The sequence below is a fragment of the Propithecus coquereli genome, unplaced genomic scaffold (assembly GCF_000956105.1).
Source record: "Propithecus coquereli isolate 6110/MARCELLA unplaced genomic scaffold, Pcoq_1.0 Scaffold13, whole genome shotgun sequence".
NCBI classification, from domain to species: domain Eukaryota; kingdom Metazoa; phylum Chordata; class Mammalia; order Primates; family Indriidae; genus Propithecus; species Propithecus coquereli.
The window spans coordinates 13,326,168-13,341,474 of NW_012137191.1; the positions used below are offsets into that span (position 1 = coordinate 13,326,168).

Consider the following 15,307-nt stretch of genomic DNA (forward strand, 5'->3'; position numbering starts at 1 on the left):
TGGGGACAGTGTTCTTTGTTATTCCACGAGACACCATCCTATGTCCAGAATCTAAAGATTCTATCTCAAAAACCTCTCAAATAGGAAATGGCTCTTTTCTCTAAGTTAACAACTAATTTCCAGTCAGTGAGTAATTTTTTTTTCCTGAAAGATCCACTCAGTGGAAAACAAATGAAGAGGGAAAAAATTAAGTAAACAAATCTAAAAATGAGGCCACAACACACAGAGATGGAGAAGCCTCTAAACTTACCAGTCAAGGATCGCAGGCAATTAAAGTTCATCCCAAACAAAACCGTAATTTTAACCGGTCCCTGAGTTGAGCCTCCCTCGATGAATGACTTCCAGGGCCTCTGGCTCTTTGGGACTAAACGAGAAAATTATTTTTAGCACAACTATTTGGAAATCTTTGAGAACTTGGATCTGTTATTCTGTCTGGTACCAAAGCAAGGTTTTCGCTGAGCTCTCATGAAAGATCCCCAGTCTCTTGTGGATTGAGAATCCTGCAGCAACCCACCACCCAAGAGCAAGGTACGGTATTTACGCTTTTTTCTAGAATGCTAGCAAATGTGGATGTAATGGCCTGTTTTCATTCTGATAGCTTTTTAGTTTGTTAAACAGATGGTTCTGTAGGAAGAATCCATGGAACTGAAGACCTGGGTTCCAGTCTCTGGCCTGACACTAGCTTTGTGACCAGAGGCAAGTTACAGGACTTCTTTGGACCTTGGTTTCCTGTCTAACCTACTACAAAAGGGTCTTTGGGAGGATGATATGGACTTAGCATTGCTCTTCAGAGGATAAAATTTCTTGCAAATGTCAGTTTTTTTCTATTGTTGTGCCATCAAAGCACTTTACATAAAGCAGCCAAAACTTTATAAATTGTGAATGGCTGATAAAAATAAATATTGGTGAATACGTATTTTTCTTCACTCAACCTCTGTTGAGCCTCTACTGTAGACTAGTCTCTGTCCTGGATATCAGTGACACAGAGTTCACATTTTCGTGGGGAAACAAGCAGGTCAGTAGATAGCCATAACACAACGTCATTGTGGGGCCTTGCAGGGACTCGAGGAGGCCAGGAGAAGGAAGGTAATTCCTGGAAAACAGGAAAGTCAGTTCTGTGGAGGACAGTGGGAGTGCCAAAGGCAAGGACCTGAGGCACCACAGCACAGAAGGAACTGAGGCGTGGACAGCTCAGGTCCCCATCCTGCCCCAGCACACTGTGACTCCCAGGATAGGGCCTGCTGTTGTGAAATCTCTACCTCTGCAGGCCAAGGAAATGTCTAGTTTTGGCTTTCCCTGATTACCTATCCTCTTTCTAATGATTTCCAGGCAAAGCACATTTGCAACTTGAATTAATAATCAAATCCAGCCCTTTGTCATGAAGTAATATGTTACAGTTTCCCTCACATGATGTAGGGGAAAACTCAAGTGTTTGGAAACAAACGGACTCAGTTCAAATCCTGACTGTGCCATTTCATGCCTGTGTGGCCTTGAGGCCACCGAGTCTCAACTTTCTTATTTGTAACGGGAAGATAATAGCACCTACTTCATAAACAGTGGTGTGAAGATTAAGTAAAGGATGTCCTTACAACACCTGGCACAGAAATAAGAATACTGGTTTTTCCCTGCATCCCAATTCATCTCTTTTTTTACTTACTATTTTTTATTGTGGTAAATTATGCATAACATGAAATTTACCACTTTAAACCATTTTTATGTGTACAGCATTAAGTACATTCATGTTGTTATGCAAATATCATCATCGTCTCTCTGGAAATTCTTCATCTTCCCAAACTGAAACTCCGCACTCATTAAGCAATAACTACCCATTCCTCCTGCCCCGCTTCCCCCAACAACCACTATTCTACTTTCTGTCTCTATGAATGTGACTACTCTGGGAGCTTCATATGGGAGGAATCACAATATTTGTCCTTTTGTGACTGGCTTATTTCACATAACACAACGTCCTCAAGGTTCATCCATGTTGTATCAGGTGTCAGAATTTCCTTTCTTTTTAAGGCTGAATAATATTCCATTGTATGTGTGGACCATGCTTTGTTTATCTACTCATCTGTCGATGAACCCTGGTTTGCTTCTGTCTTTTGACCATTGCGAATAATGCCACTGTAAATATGAGTGTGTAAATATCTGTTTTAGTCTCTGCTTTTACTTCTGGATATATACTCAAAAGTGGAATTGCTAGAGCATATGGCAATTCTGTCTAATTTTTTCTTTTTTGAGGAATCCCTATAATGTTTTCTGCAGAGGCTGCACCATTATACATTCCCACCAACATCTATTTTTAAAAGAAAGAAAAATATGCTACTTACACAGGGATCTCAATCTATGAACATATTTTTCAGGAGTTCAATCTTTGCACTGATTTAATCAGTATTTCTCCAAGTGCAGTATTTCTCCAAGTGTTTTCCATGGCTAGTTTAATAAGAACAAAGGGTTCTTTGGTGCTCCTCAAAAACACTTGATATGTTCTGCCTTAGGGCCTTCCCATGTCTCTTACCTCTGCCAAAAACCCTCTTCGCCAAGGTGTCCATATGTCTCGCTTTCTCACCTCCTTCTTCACAAATTTGGCCCAATTACAGAGCAGTTTCCAGGGCTGAGGGGTGGTGGCCCTGCCTCCCCCGTGTGTCTCTGGCTCTGCTCAGGGATATGTCTCCCTTCAGGTGCTCACAATGCTTCCCATGGGCTCAGGCATGGACAGGTCTCCTGCCAGAGAACCCAAGATGGTCGTCCATCTCTATCTCACTTTGTCCAGTGTGGAAATCATGAGTCAGGGGAAATTTTCCACAAGTTTGGTGCAGGGTAGATTGTGGGGAGGGGTGTTGCATATATGAAAATCTGATTCTCTTACTGTCTGTTTGAGAGTTTTTTTACTTCTCTGTGGCCCCAGAACTGACTCATTCTCATAGTTGTGTTATGGGATACTGCTGGTGAAATCTCAGTGCTGTATATTTGTTTCTGGTTTTCTGCTCACATCTACACCACCATTTTGGAAACAGAAGTCCAGTTTTTCATTATAATCTACACCCCCTTGTCTTCCTGCGTGAACGGAGCCCCAGTACTTGGCTGACCACTCCCCTCTATGCCGCCCTTATGCATCAGGCACCACAACACATTGCTCCTCAACTCTGATGAGCGTTATTAAGGACTAAGCATTTTGAGTGCCTTTTTTAAAGTTGCAGCATTTAGATTCCTGTACAGACAATATTCTAGTGCATTTGTCAATGAAAAGCTATCCATTTGTAATGAATAAATCTGTTTCTCTTGTTTTAATTTATTCCTTCTTTGAGTGCTTTTTTGCCTGGCTATCATCAAAATTGAATAGCCTTTCTTCCAAGTAATCTTTAGCATTTCTGCTTCCTTTGTCAACCACCAGCTAGGCCCTTACCACACTCTTCTTCACAGATTGTCCCCATGACTATTAGCATAGTTGTATCTCCACACCTCCATCACAGTGTCTGAGATGCCACTGCCCAAACTTCTTCTCTCCACATAATTTCAAGTCCCTCTTGGAACCAACTCTGGCCTCAGCCTACAGCCTTGCATCCATATCTGGTGCAAAGTCACCTAGGGAGTATCTTCTATGAGCATGGCCTCCACTTTCATATCCCTGCTCAAAGCCTCCTCTAACCAGCCTTTTACAAGAGAGAGAAACTTCTAATTTAATCAATGCATCTTGTTTTAACTGTGGCAAGGGATGTGGATGAATGCGCTTTCATTTTTTTTTTTTTTTCATCTGAGGCTCTTTTGGAAGGGCTGGTATTGGGCTTGTCAGAAAGTGCATTAATACCAGCTGAACAATAGAGTCAATAATGTGGGATTTGTGCTGTATGTCAAGTCTAACAAACAAAACATAGCAAAGATGGCTCTCTTTAATTTTTTTTTTTTGGACTGGTAACACTGAGAATTGTTCAAGGATACAGAGCCTAAATTTGGATAACTTGCCTTGGGTTTTCACTAATAAGATTTCTAGGAATCAGGCTTATTTCAAAACCACATGTGCATACTGTGTTTGTCTCAGTTTGTCATTCCTATGTTCTGGCAAATTTCTGGGTCTAATTCCAGGATGTTGCAATTTCCCCAGGGGTACCACAAAAGGGGTACCATGAGCCTGGTTAATTTTCTGATGTGGCTGTCAAAAGACAAAAGAAACTCCAACTGATTGCTTTTCCCACATTTTATAATTATTTGCTTCAGGGAAGTATATGCCAGCTAAGGCACTATACAGATTTCTTTTTAAAGTACAGGTCTAACTATCCCAAAACCACTCACTTCCACAACCCAAGAACCACCTGTATATGTTCTTCCATTCAAGAAACTGCTAATTCCCAGGACTATTGAGCCTAGGATATTAGATATCCCCTGTCTATTAATACATTGCTCCCCACCTCACCCCCAGCCTTTATGCCAGGATGTCATGCTAATAAATGATCCATCATTCTCAGCTGCCAGGCTTTGTAGGGTGAAAACCCAAGTCCTGTTAGATCAGAGCTGCTGTCTGCATCACTCAAAGCATGTGGTGCCATGCATGGGTTAATTTCATACAGCTCTTCAGTTGAGCACCAGTGCTAAGGGCTTAATGGGACACCATGGCATTCTATCCTGCAGATTTTAAATTAAAGTTTGAGACCCCCCTCAGGACATGCACAGTACTCCAATTAACACTAATTGGCATTACACATGGTTATCAAGTGAAAAACATAGTTTTCCTGAAAATGCCTTTTCCTTTCTCCTGCTTTAAAAAGCCCATAAATTCTAAGAAAATGATCGTGGGTGCATGCAAAGATTAGTTAGAATGATGTCTAGCATGGTGTTTGTATTGGGAAAACACTGGAAACAGCCTAAATGTCTATAATGGGGGTGTAATTTACATAAAAGATAGTAGAGACAAAAGCAATAATTTTTTAATGTTATGAATAAATTCAATGTGAGAAAATGTTCATGATACACTGTTAAGTGAAAAAAGGTAAAGAATTATAGGAGTGGCATAATATCACTTTTCTCCATAGCTCAGGCAAAAAAAGACTGGAGGGATATATACATTAAAATGTAAAGCTCTGGGTGGTGAAACTTACCTTATATCTTATTCATTTGCATCTCTAACTTTCTATTTTAAAAATTGGATTGCTTTTGCAAAAAGAAAACATCATTTTTCAAAGTCTATCATTGATTCCTGGAGAAAAAAATGCAACATAATGATTTATTTTGAAAATGTTTTTAATCCATTCTCATCTGTACCAACCCTGGTTTAAGGGCACTGAGAATGCTGTATCGATAATGTGTTAATAGTTCTCAATGGAATTATGAGGACAAACAGAGCTGTACGTGTGTGGAAAGGTGAACACTGGAGTGAATTGTTGCAAATGCCCATTCTCATGTTCAGACTGAGTCAATTATGCCAAACTCCGCTGCCCGCCCCCCGCCAAAGGTTCATTTATGTCCCTGTGTTTCTCTTCCAGAGCCAAAGATGTTTGTCTTGCTGTATGTTACAAGTTTTGCCATTTGTGCAAGTGGACAGCCGCGGGGTAATCAGTTGAAAGGAGAGAACTACTCCCCAAGGTATATCTGTAGCATTCCTGGCTTACCTGGACCCCCAGGACCCCCCGGGGCAAATGGTTCCCCTGGGCCCCACGGTCGCATCGGCCTTCCGGGAAGAGATGGTAGAGACGGCAGGAAAGGAGAGAAAGGTGAAAAGGGAGCTGCAGGTAATGAATGATGAAGTCACCCCTCCTTCAACCCCACCTTAAAACTGCTCCCGTTTTTGTCATTTGTTCTAATGGGAATTGCTCCTTCAATCCCTTCTCTACTTTGCCTGCGTTAGGCGTAACAATTTATTAAGCCCTTACTAGGCTTCAGATGCTGCTCTAAACTCTTTACCTGAATCTTTATTTCATTATAACGACAACTCCTTCAGGTGGACATTATCACATTTTATAGGTGAGAACATTGAGCCGCAGCATGATTAAATGAACTGCCAAGAACAGACATGGATGGACGTGCACTGCTAGTGACTGCCAGTGCGGGCTGGACTCAAACAGCTGACACCCAGGGTCACCGGGCTATTGCTGCTAGCAGGCAGTGGCTAGATGTGCGAGTGTATGGATGGACAGAGAGAGGGGTGAGGGGGAAGATGGACAGACTGCACAGAGGCAGAAATTAGGAGCCAGATGCACAGGTGCCATCCTGCCCGGAACTAGTGTCTTGAATGAAAATACTTAACGGGCTTCTAGATTTTATTTTTCATGGATGAAATGACAATAGCACTGTATAGCCTTCCTTTCCTACCTCATCACTTTCCCACCTGTCCTGTAGCAGCTAAAAAGTAGATTTCTGCAGCTCTTTACAGAAACACAGTTGTCCCTTAGTCCTTCAGTAATTTTCACTTTTTTTTCCCCCAAAAGATGAGTTGGCCCGGGAAGCTTGCCAGATTCTGCAGTTCTTCAGAGTAAACTGAATTGAAATTCTAGAGAGGCTGTGTTAACTCTAAAAGGGGAAAGGATGTGAAATCAATCTTTGAAAACGAGTTCCTGAGTGTAAAAGTTGGGACAAAGATAGGAAGGGAAAAAATCAATAGATCTAAGAATGTGGCTCTAACCACTGTACCTGATTTACTGGTTTTCTGTGAAACAAAACCATAATATATATTTAGATTACTGGATATTAATTCATATCTGAATTTGCCATGCAGAAAATATATGGCAAATCGGTAGCTACCAAATCTGTGAACACTGTGAATATTAGATGAAAAACCTTTAATGTGGAGTTTACATGTAAGTTTTCAAAGACATCAATAGGGTAACACCCATGACTACAAGTTACCACTGAGCCATGACTGTGAATGTCCTAGAAATCCTATAATAACACCAGATTATAGTTATACCTGGTGTATATTCATATACTATTCATATATAGTATATGGAAGCAATAATGTAGTGGCTATGCATACAAGCATTGGAGTCAGAAAGACATTGGCTCAAATCCTGGCTCCCTAAATTAATAATCTAGTATCCTTGGGCTACCATCCTCTTTGAACCTCAGTTTCCTCTTTGTAAATTGGTGGTAGTAAAGGCAATTGCAAAGTTTAAGGGCAATACTACATGCAAGACGCTCCACAGAAAAACTGCCATGAGGTAAGTACTCAGTAAATGTTAGCTGTTATTACTTACCATACTTTGATCTGCAAATACGGATCACAGCTAAATTTGTGACTATCCAAAGCAATATAATAAACTAGAAATGAGTAATTTGTTTCATGAGGTAGTTGTAGTGTTATTTAAAGATATGTATGTGGATATGCATTCAGATTAAATTAGATGTTCAGAATTGCTACAATTTTAGCCATATATGAGGCCAGCTATACACCCATATTCATTAATCTATTTCTTCATCCGTGCACCCATGCGTTACTCATCCAACAATATTTTTGTGCTCCTATTACTATCTAGTATTATTCTAGACCAGTGTTTCTCAACCTCCACACTAATAACATTTTGGAAAGAATTATTATTTACTGTGGGGTGGCTATCCTGTGCATTGCAGGATGTTTAACAGTATCTCACTAGATGCCAGTGTCACCCTCCTCCAAACTGTCACAACCAAAAATTTCTTCGTATATTATCAACTGTCCCTTGGGTAGGGAGGTGAATAGTGCAAAATTGCACCTAGCTGAGAACATCATTCTAGACACTGGAAATACGAACATGAGTAAGACATTGTCCTTGCCTTGGTAAGCAGATATTCCTGTTGGGGACACCAACATGTAAATACATAATTACAAAAATTCATGTTAATAACCATTTATTAAGAACTTACTATTTATCAGGAACTTTACATTTAGTACCTAATGTTCACCAAAACCCCATCAGCAATAATTATAATCAGCAATAATAATAATGTTACAAATAGAAAAATTGAGATTATTTAAATCTAATATACACCCATAAGGACATAGAACAGCTCAGAAAGGACAGGTGAGAATGACTATATGATCAATGAAGAGAGGCACACTCACTTGGCAACTACAAGAACCAAGCCCTGGAGCTTTGGCGATATGTTTTTAATGTGGCTGTAACCAGGCAAAATGTGGCTGGGAGCTTCTGCTCCCTGTTTCCCCTTTAACAATACCACAAGTGTCTTCTAGTTTGTGAACCCTCGGTGAACACCCCTGACTACATCTACCCCAACTGAGTCCAGGCAGAATCCAGGGTATTTTTTGTCCAACTTCCCTACCCTGAATTAGAAATACAGAGCTTATTATACTGAATAATAAATTTGCTGTAAAAATATTTGTCTCCCTCGCTGGTCTGTTGCCATTATTATTGTGGCATATTATTAACATTTAATTCAATCTGAATGCATAGCCACATAAATGTCTTCAAATAACATTAGAACTACCACATGAACCAGATCGCTCATTCCAGTTTATCACATGAATTTCAGTATTCGTGAACTTAGCTATGGCCCATATTTGCAGATCACAAGGTAATATGCCATAACAGCTAACTTCAGGGTGGGACAGGTGTCATTCATGTTCTAGCCCAGTGACTGAGTATGTAGTGAATGGCTGATCAATATTAGATGGTTTAGATGAATGCATGCATGTACGCATAGATTCATGGATGGATGGATGAAAGGAAGGAAGAAATGGCACTGAAGAAGAAATCTAGGTAGACCCATTTCACGGAGAACTAAGAAGAAATGCTTTCTGGCCTAGCTTCAGTACCTAAGCATAGACTAACCCTTACTACATAGTTCTCTGCTCTGCCTAAACATATGTATAACTGAAAAGGGAGAGAAAGAATGATTCATCCCTTATTTCCACTCTTAATTTGTCAGCACATGGACAAATGCTTCACGCAACAGGAAGAATTACTATTAATATAAATTATTACAGGTAGTTCATGATTACCTATCACCCAGAAGTTTGTATATTAAATAAGTATTCCTACAGAAAATCTAAACGTTGAGGTTGTGAAGGCCTTTTTGTTGATAGCATTGTAAAATTGCACCCTATATGTATGATTTGGTCTCAAAGAATTTTTAAAAGAGTGAAACCTCGGACAATCTAGTCCAACACCTTCATTTCAAGGACTGGGAAACTAAAGCCAGAGAGATCAAGCCCCTTCTTCAAATTCACCTAACTATGCATGGCTGAACTGGGGCCTTATCCTAGCTCTGCTGAGCCACTGTTTACTGCTTTGTCCACTAAGTTTGGAGTGGACTTAGATCCAATTTCCCCTTATTACAAATGGGGCATTTAAAACCCAGAAAATAAGTGACTGGCCCAAAATCTTAAAGGCAGGAAGATTCAAGTACATAATGAAATTTTATGTTCAAAATTGTTACTGAGATCAAAATGGTTTTTATTAATGCGTCAAACGTCAGTGATGAAGACACAAAGAGATAAGCTCCTACTGAAGATAAAAATCATAATTTAGAAGTTGTAGTCCTTGATTCCAAAGAATTTAACATCAAAATAATATTCACATTCCATTTCTACCAAAAAAGAAGCAAATATTAATAGATCAGACTATTATGACCTTATCTCAAGAAATAAATATCAGAGTGTGTTCTGGCTGACACCAATAGTTTCAACCTAACAGGAAAAGCCATCTACAATCTGAAGCTGTCAGACAGAACTGTGATCCATAATAATGCTGATCCTGACTCTCTGAGAGAGGGTCACATTCATTGTTATCATCTTCTATGCATCATAAATTGTTGAACAGCAACTTTCCAGAATTATTAAAACAAAATACTTGACATTTTAAGGGAAAAGCTTTAATTCTCTTCAAATTGACATTACCCAGAACACTTCATTGTTAACTTTGCCAAGTAATTGAGAAATGATCGAATTTCAAACTCATATATTGATGTATGTGTAATATTCAAATAAATGATACCAAAGAACTATCAAGGTAAAAAGTCCCAGGTTAATAAAAGTTCTTGAGAACAAAAACATAGTTAAAAATGAAATTACACAATATATCAACAATATATTTTCCCCAAATACAAAAGTACATTATAGGTTACCAATAATTTGGATACTTTTTAAGAAAATATCATTATATAAGCACTATTTATGGAATGGATTTGGCCATAAAATTGAATGACATCTTTTTATGATATCAAGTCATTGCTTTTATATATATATATATGTGTGTGTCTGTGTATGTATATACATATATATGAGATTTAAAAATTAAATTCGTTTTGCTTATTACTTTCAACCAGGATCATTATTTCTCTGCATTTAGCCTACAGTTGGTTTACAGATATAAAGATTTAGACAGACAGAAAACATTCCTGTATGGTGCTTTGAATTTGTTGAAATCCTTTCACAGCTATTATGTCTTTTCTGTATATAAGGAGACCCAGAAAAATTAAGGGACTTGCCTAAAATGATACAACAATTTAGTGACAGAGCCAAAGAGAATTTAGGATTTTTGACTATAGCCCCAAAACCAAGAGGAATTTTGATGAAGGGAAAACATTAAGGCTATGAAGGCTTGGATTCTAATCCCAGGCTTACTGCAGAAACAAGTTTCCTTACCTTTCTGGGACTCAATATTCTCTTCCAAAAAGGACTACTGCATGGTGGTGGCAGTCATTGTTTTTTGTTTGTTGTAGCATGTTGAGCCCTTGCTATGTGCACCAAATGCTCTTGACAGTTTTCACCCTGGCCACTACCCCCAGTGGGGATGTTCAGGCTCCAGCGCCAGGAAGGCATGAGTACAGATTGCAGCTCCATCACTCACTAGCTCTGTTCTCCTAAGCAAAATAATTTCTTTATGGCTCAGTTTCCTCATCTGCAATGGAAGTAACAATAATTCCTAGTTTATAAACTCACTGTGAAGCTTAAATAAGATAATGCATGCAAATATAGCACATACATGCAAATATGTCCCTAGTACATAGTAAATGCTTGATAAGTATAAGCAAATCTAATTAATTCTTTTATATTAATACTAACAGAAATAGAATGGGCATGAGATGGTCCGTAAGGATTTGTCTGGTTCTGTCTGCTTCCATGAGACCACTCTGGGAAATAATATAATAGCATCATACTCATTGAATTCTTACTAGAGTGATTAGTATCTATATGTGAATAACAGGTGATCCATCATCAGAATGATTGTTCATTATTTTAAATTTGTCAGGGTTTAAATTATTTCTTACATACTCAAAAAAATTGGCTTAGATTCTGATGAAATTTTTTTATTTTCATTTTTAGTGCATCAGTGATATTTTTAAAGGTTTATCATTTAGACATACACTGTTATGCTATTGAAGGTTGACTTAAAAGACAACGTCAGGGTGTGCTGGGACTGTGTAGGTATGCTCTTTGTGACTGTGTATTTAGAGGGGGAACTAATTAACTATACACTCTTTTTGAAGGTTTGAGAGGTAAGACTGGACCAGTGGGTCTTGCTGGCGAGAAAGGGGACCAAGGAGAGACTGGGAAGAAAGGACCTATGGGACCAGAGGGAGAAAAAGGAGAAGTGGGTCCAGTTGGGCCTCCTGGACCAAAGGGAGACAGAGGAAAGCAAGGGGACCCAGGGCTGCCTGGAGTTTGCAGATGCGGAAGCATCGTGCTCAAATCCGCCTTTTCTGTTGGCATCACAACCAGCTACCCACAAGAAAGACTACCTATCATATTTAACAAGGTCCTCTTCAATGAGGGAGAGCATTACAACCCTGCAACAGGGAAGTTTATCTGTGCTTTCCCAGGGATCTATTACTTTTCTTATGATATCACATTGGCTAATAAGCATCTGGCAATTGGACTGGTACACAATGGGCAATACCGGATAAAGACCTTTGACGCCAACACAGGGAACCATGATGTGGCTTCGGGGTCCACAGTCATCTATCTGCAGCCAGAAGATGAAGTCTGGCTGGAGATCTTCTTCACTGACCAGAATGGCCTCTTCTCAGACCCGGGATGGGCAGACAGCTTATTCTCTGGATTTCTTCTATATGTCGACACAGACTACCTAGATTCCATATCAGAAGACGATGAACTGTGATCAGGACTGCTGATCTGAAGGTTCTGAGATCCCCATGGCAGGCAGTTGGATCTAATCTGGGGCTCTAGAAGGTGGAACAAAAAGGAATAGGATCCAAAGAGATTCCCACTCAGATTCCAGAGCATTTACAGACAGTTCTAGCAGAATCTATCAAAACAAGATGAACCACCAAACAGTTGAAACCACACCAAAATGAATTATATAAAACAATATCCCCAGATATGAATTCTCTTGAAAGCAATGTTTATAAATATTTAAACAAATTAAAGACAATGTTAACAAATTTTATATTAAATGCCCTGAGTGATTAAACCAACTGGCAATGATATTGCCTCATTAAATCTTCAAAAAATTTCATTTTTGTCTATTATTTAAGAGAATAATAACACCCCAGTCTTTGACAATTCTCAAAAGGCTATAGTAAGTCAAAAACCAAAGGTAAGAGATGCTGAGTATTTTCAAGCAAGCTAAAATGAAGTGATAAATTTCTTTTGTTTTATTATTTATTCCTTCACGCTTGTATATATTCACTCAATGACTCTTTAATGAGCCTGTATGGACCAGACACTGTGGTGCTGGGTCAGATTTAGTAATGAGTTAAGCCAAAATCTCTCCTTTCAGACAAGTTAGTGTGTGGCAAGCATGCTATCACAATTCAGTGTGATGAGCACCATGGCAAACAGATTGATTTGATACTATAAGCACACAGGACCTGCAATTCCTGGGGCTGGAGGCCAGACAAGGTTGTACACATGGAAAAACACAAGTCATGCCCAGGTATGTGTGTTCAAGTGGGTATGATGAATGCAAAGGGAGCAAGAAATTCAGCGTCTGTCTTCTCCTTTTTCCACTCTCAACACCTCATTGGTATTTTCAACTGGGAAGGGGTGAAAAACCTAGAGATAGAGGAGACCCAGGGGAGTTACGGAAATGTAGACTGAAATGAAGAGGAGCAGCCAATAAATCATCCTCCCGAATCCTGTAGCATGATGGTTTCCCAGGACAAACATTTGTCCTAATAGCGTTCTCATAAACATGAGCACTACTTTACATTGTGGTAAGACATTGTTTCCCTTGGATGTCCTAAGTCTCGAATTCAAATAAAGCAAAGCCTATGTCCACTGATTGATGAGTGAGCTGATGGGGAGGATGAACAGGAGGAACAGGAGGAGAGAGACCAAATGTCTGAGTAAACAGATGTCCCTTCCAAGTCACACTTCCCTTAGTCCCACTTTCTCATCAGTGTCAGCACCTTGTGCCTCACTGAACTGCAATTCCTCATTTAATCTCATCCACAATTCTGTCTCATCTACCACTCCCTTGGCTTGTAGTAATAGTATTTTCTTAGTCCCTCCCTTCAATATCTTCTAATTTTCCTTCTATGTATTCCTCTATTGGCTCATTCCATTAATAAATCTTTTTAATGCCTCTTATGTTTGAATCACCATGCTGGATTATATGAAGATAAAGGAACACCAAGATGAATATGGCACAAATTTCTAAGGATGCAAGAAAGGAAATGACATGCACACACACAAAAATATCTATTAATATAATTCTGGAAAACAAGATGCTAAAATATGATGTGTTAAACTTGAGATAGAAGCAAAATGCTGTGAAAGAAGAAGAAATGTTTACCTACAAATTAGAGAAAGGTGTGAGAGAGGAGGACCTGGATCTCAAGTCGTGGGTAGGACTTGGAGTGGCCCAAGTCGGGCAAAGGGCACTTAAAACAAAGGTAATTATGGCGACAAAGCATGAGTGTGAGAACAGACACCCAGAAGGAGAATCAATGGACCATATTTGTAAGAGCCTCAAAAGCCAGACTGAGGGTAGGGAACTTTCCTCATAAGAAAGTATGGAGTCCCTGTGTGTTTCAGAGCTGGGTGCCACCATTATCAGAGGTGAAATTTGCAATGAAAAAGCAGTTGTGTGTGAGGACAATGCTTGCTTCTCCTGTCTTTCAGCCCTGTCTTGCTTTCATTGCCTTCTTCTGCCTCCCTACTTTGTCCCCTTGTTGCTCTCCTTCTGATTCAGGACACGGAACCAAGAGATCAAGAACAATGAGCATTGGACCAGTATGAGAGAGCAAAGGTGGTTTGAGATAGCCACCTGCCTATAGAGAACAGCTAAGGCTAGAATTCCAGGTTATAAAGGATAAAAAGCAACCAACAGAAATAGCTAATCTAGGAAAAATCAAAATATGGGCCCTTTGAAGACCACAGGATTTGCTAGAGAAATGAGAAATGGAAAAGTTATTATAGGCAGTCATAAACTACAGATTACTATGATTAAAATTTTCTTCTGATCGTAATCCACAAATGCATTCATTTTTTGGACATTGTTTACTTATCTTTTAAATGTTTCTTTTATTACAAAGCCTATTTTAAGTAGCTTTTAAAACTGAAGTTCCTTTAATTGGTTCTAGGCCCAGAGATGAGTTTTATTTTGAAATATCTGGTGGGGTGGTGCTGGAGATAGGAGAGCTGATGTGGGAAAGGGAGAGCCGTTTTGGTATTAAAAGGATAAAATCTTAAGCAAATGCAGGTGTCTTTTATTCCTAAAAAAATAGCAGATATAATTTATGTACATTTATGTTTATTTGTATAAAGAAAGAAGAAGAGCGATTTTGGTTTAAAAAATTCCAAGTCGCATTCCAATCATTCTTTGTAAGGGCTGACTTGTAATGAATATGTATTAAGCAAAATTTATTGACTATACACCATCTTGTTCCAGAAGGATTTAAAGCCACTTACAGAGATAGATAAAATACAAAAAGAAAACAGCAGTAAAAAGCAGATGAGAAGAAAAGGGCAAGACAAACAAAGCAGGAAAGAGTGAGGCTAACACAAAGCTGTGTGTACATGAACGAGCATCTGCCTGTGCTACACAGTCACAGGACACGTGTTTCCTTGTGCCTGTGCGTGCACAAGGGCATTTCCAGGTCACTTGTCATTGTGAATAGTGTTGCTTATCGTAAAAAAAAAAAAATAGATTCCATAAACTCTGAATATACTTTTCTCTACCACTCCATGTAAAATATCGTGAACATAAATAAATTTTAAATATTGGGTATGTTTTGTTTTATACATACCTTCCTCTCACCCTTTCCTTCTGTAGCTCCACTGTCAGTAAATAGCATCACTGCCCACCCTGCACCAAAGCCAAAAATCTAAGCTGCATTTTAGACATCTTCCGGAATTCCCCGCTGAATTTTGCCCAGCATAAAATTCTTATGTTTCTAGCCACTAAATGCACAT

At 39.1% G+C, this 15,307-nt stretch overlaps 1 protein-coding gene across 2 annotated transcripts in view; it reads left to right on the plus strand.

Moving 5' to 3' along the window:
• The window catches only part of C1QTNF7 (C1q and tumor necrosis factor related protein 7), a 116,825-nt gene extending 104,425 nt beyond the window's left edge, over positions 1-12,400 (plus strand). The window contains exons 1-3 of one of the 2 annotated variants that reach the window (XM_012638432.1): positions 472-528; positions 5,478-5,723; positions 11,416-12,400. In XM_012638432.1, the coding sequence (XP_012493886.1) occupies positions 5,486-5,723; positions 11,416-12,047 (870 nt within the window). In that variant the 5' untranslated portion in view covers positions 472-528; positions 5,478-5,485 and the 3' untranslated portion in view covers positions 12,048-12,400. Of the gene's footprint in view, positions 1-471; positions 529-5,477; positions 5,724-11,415 lie in introns of those variants that run through there. The other variant, XM_012638431.1, reaches the window with a different exon arrangement.
• Positions 12,401-15,307: the final 2,907 nt, after the last annotated feature.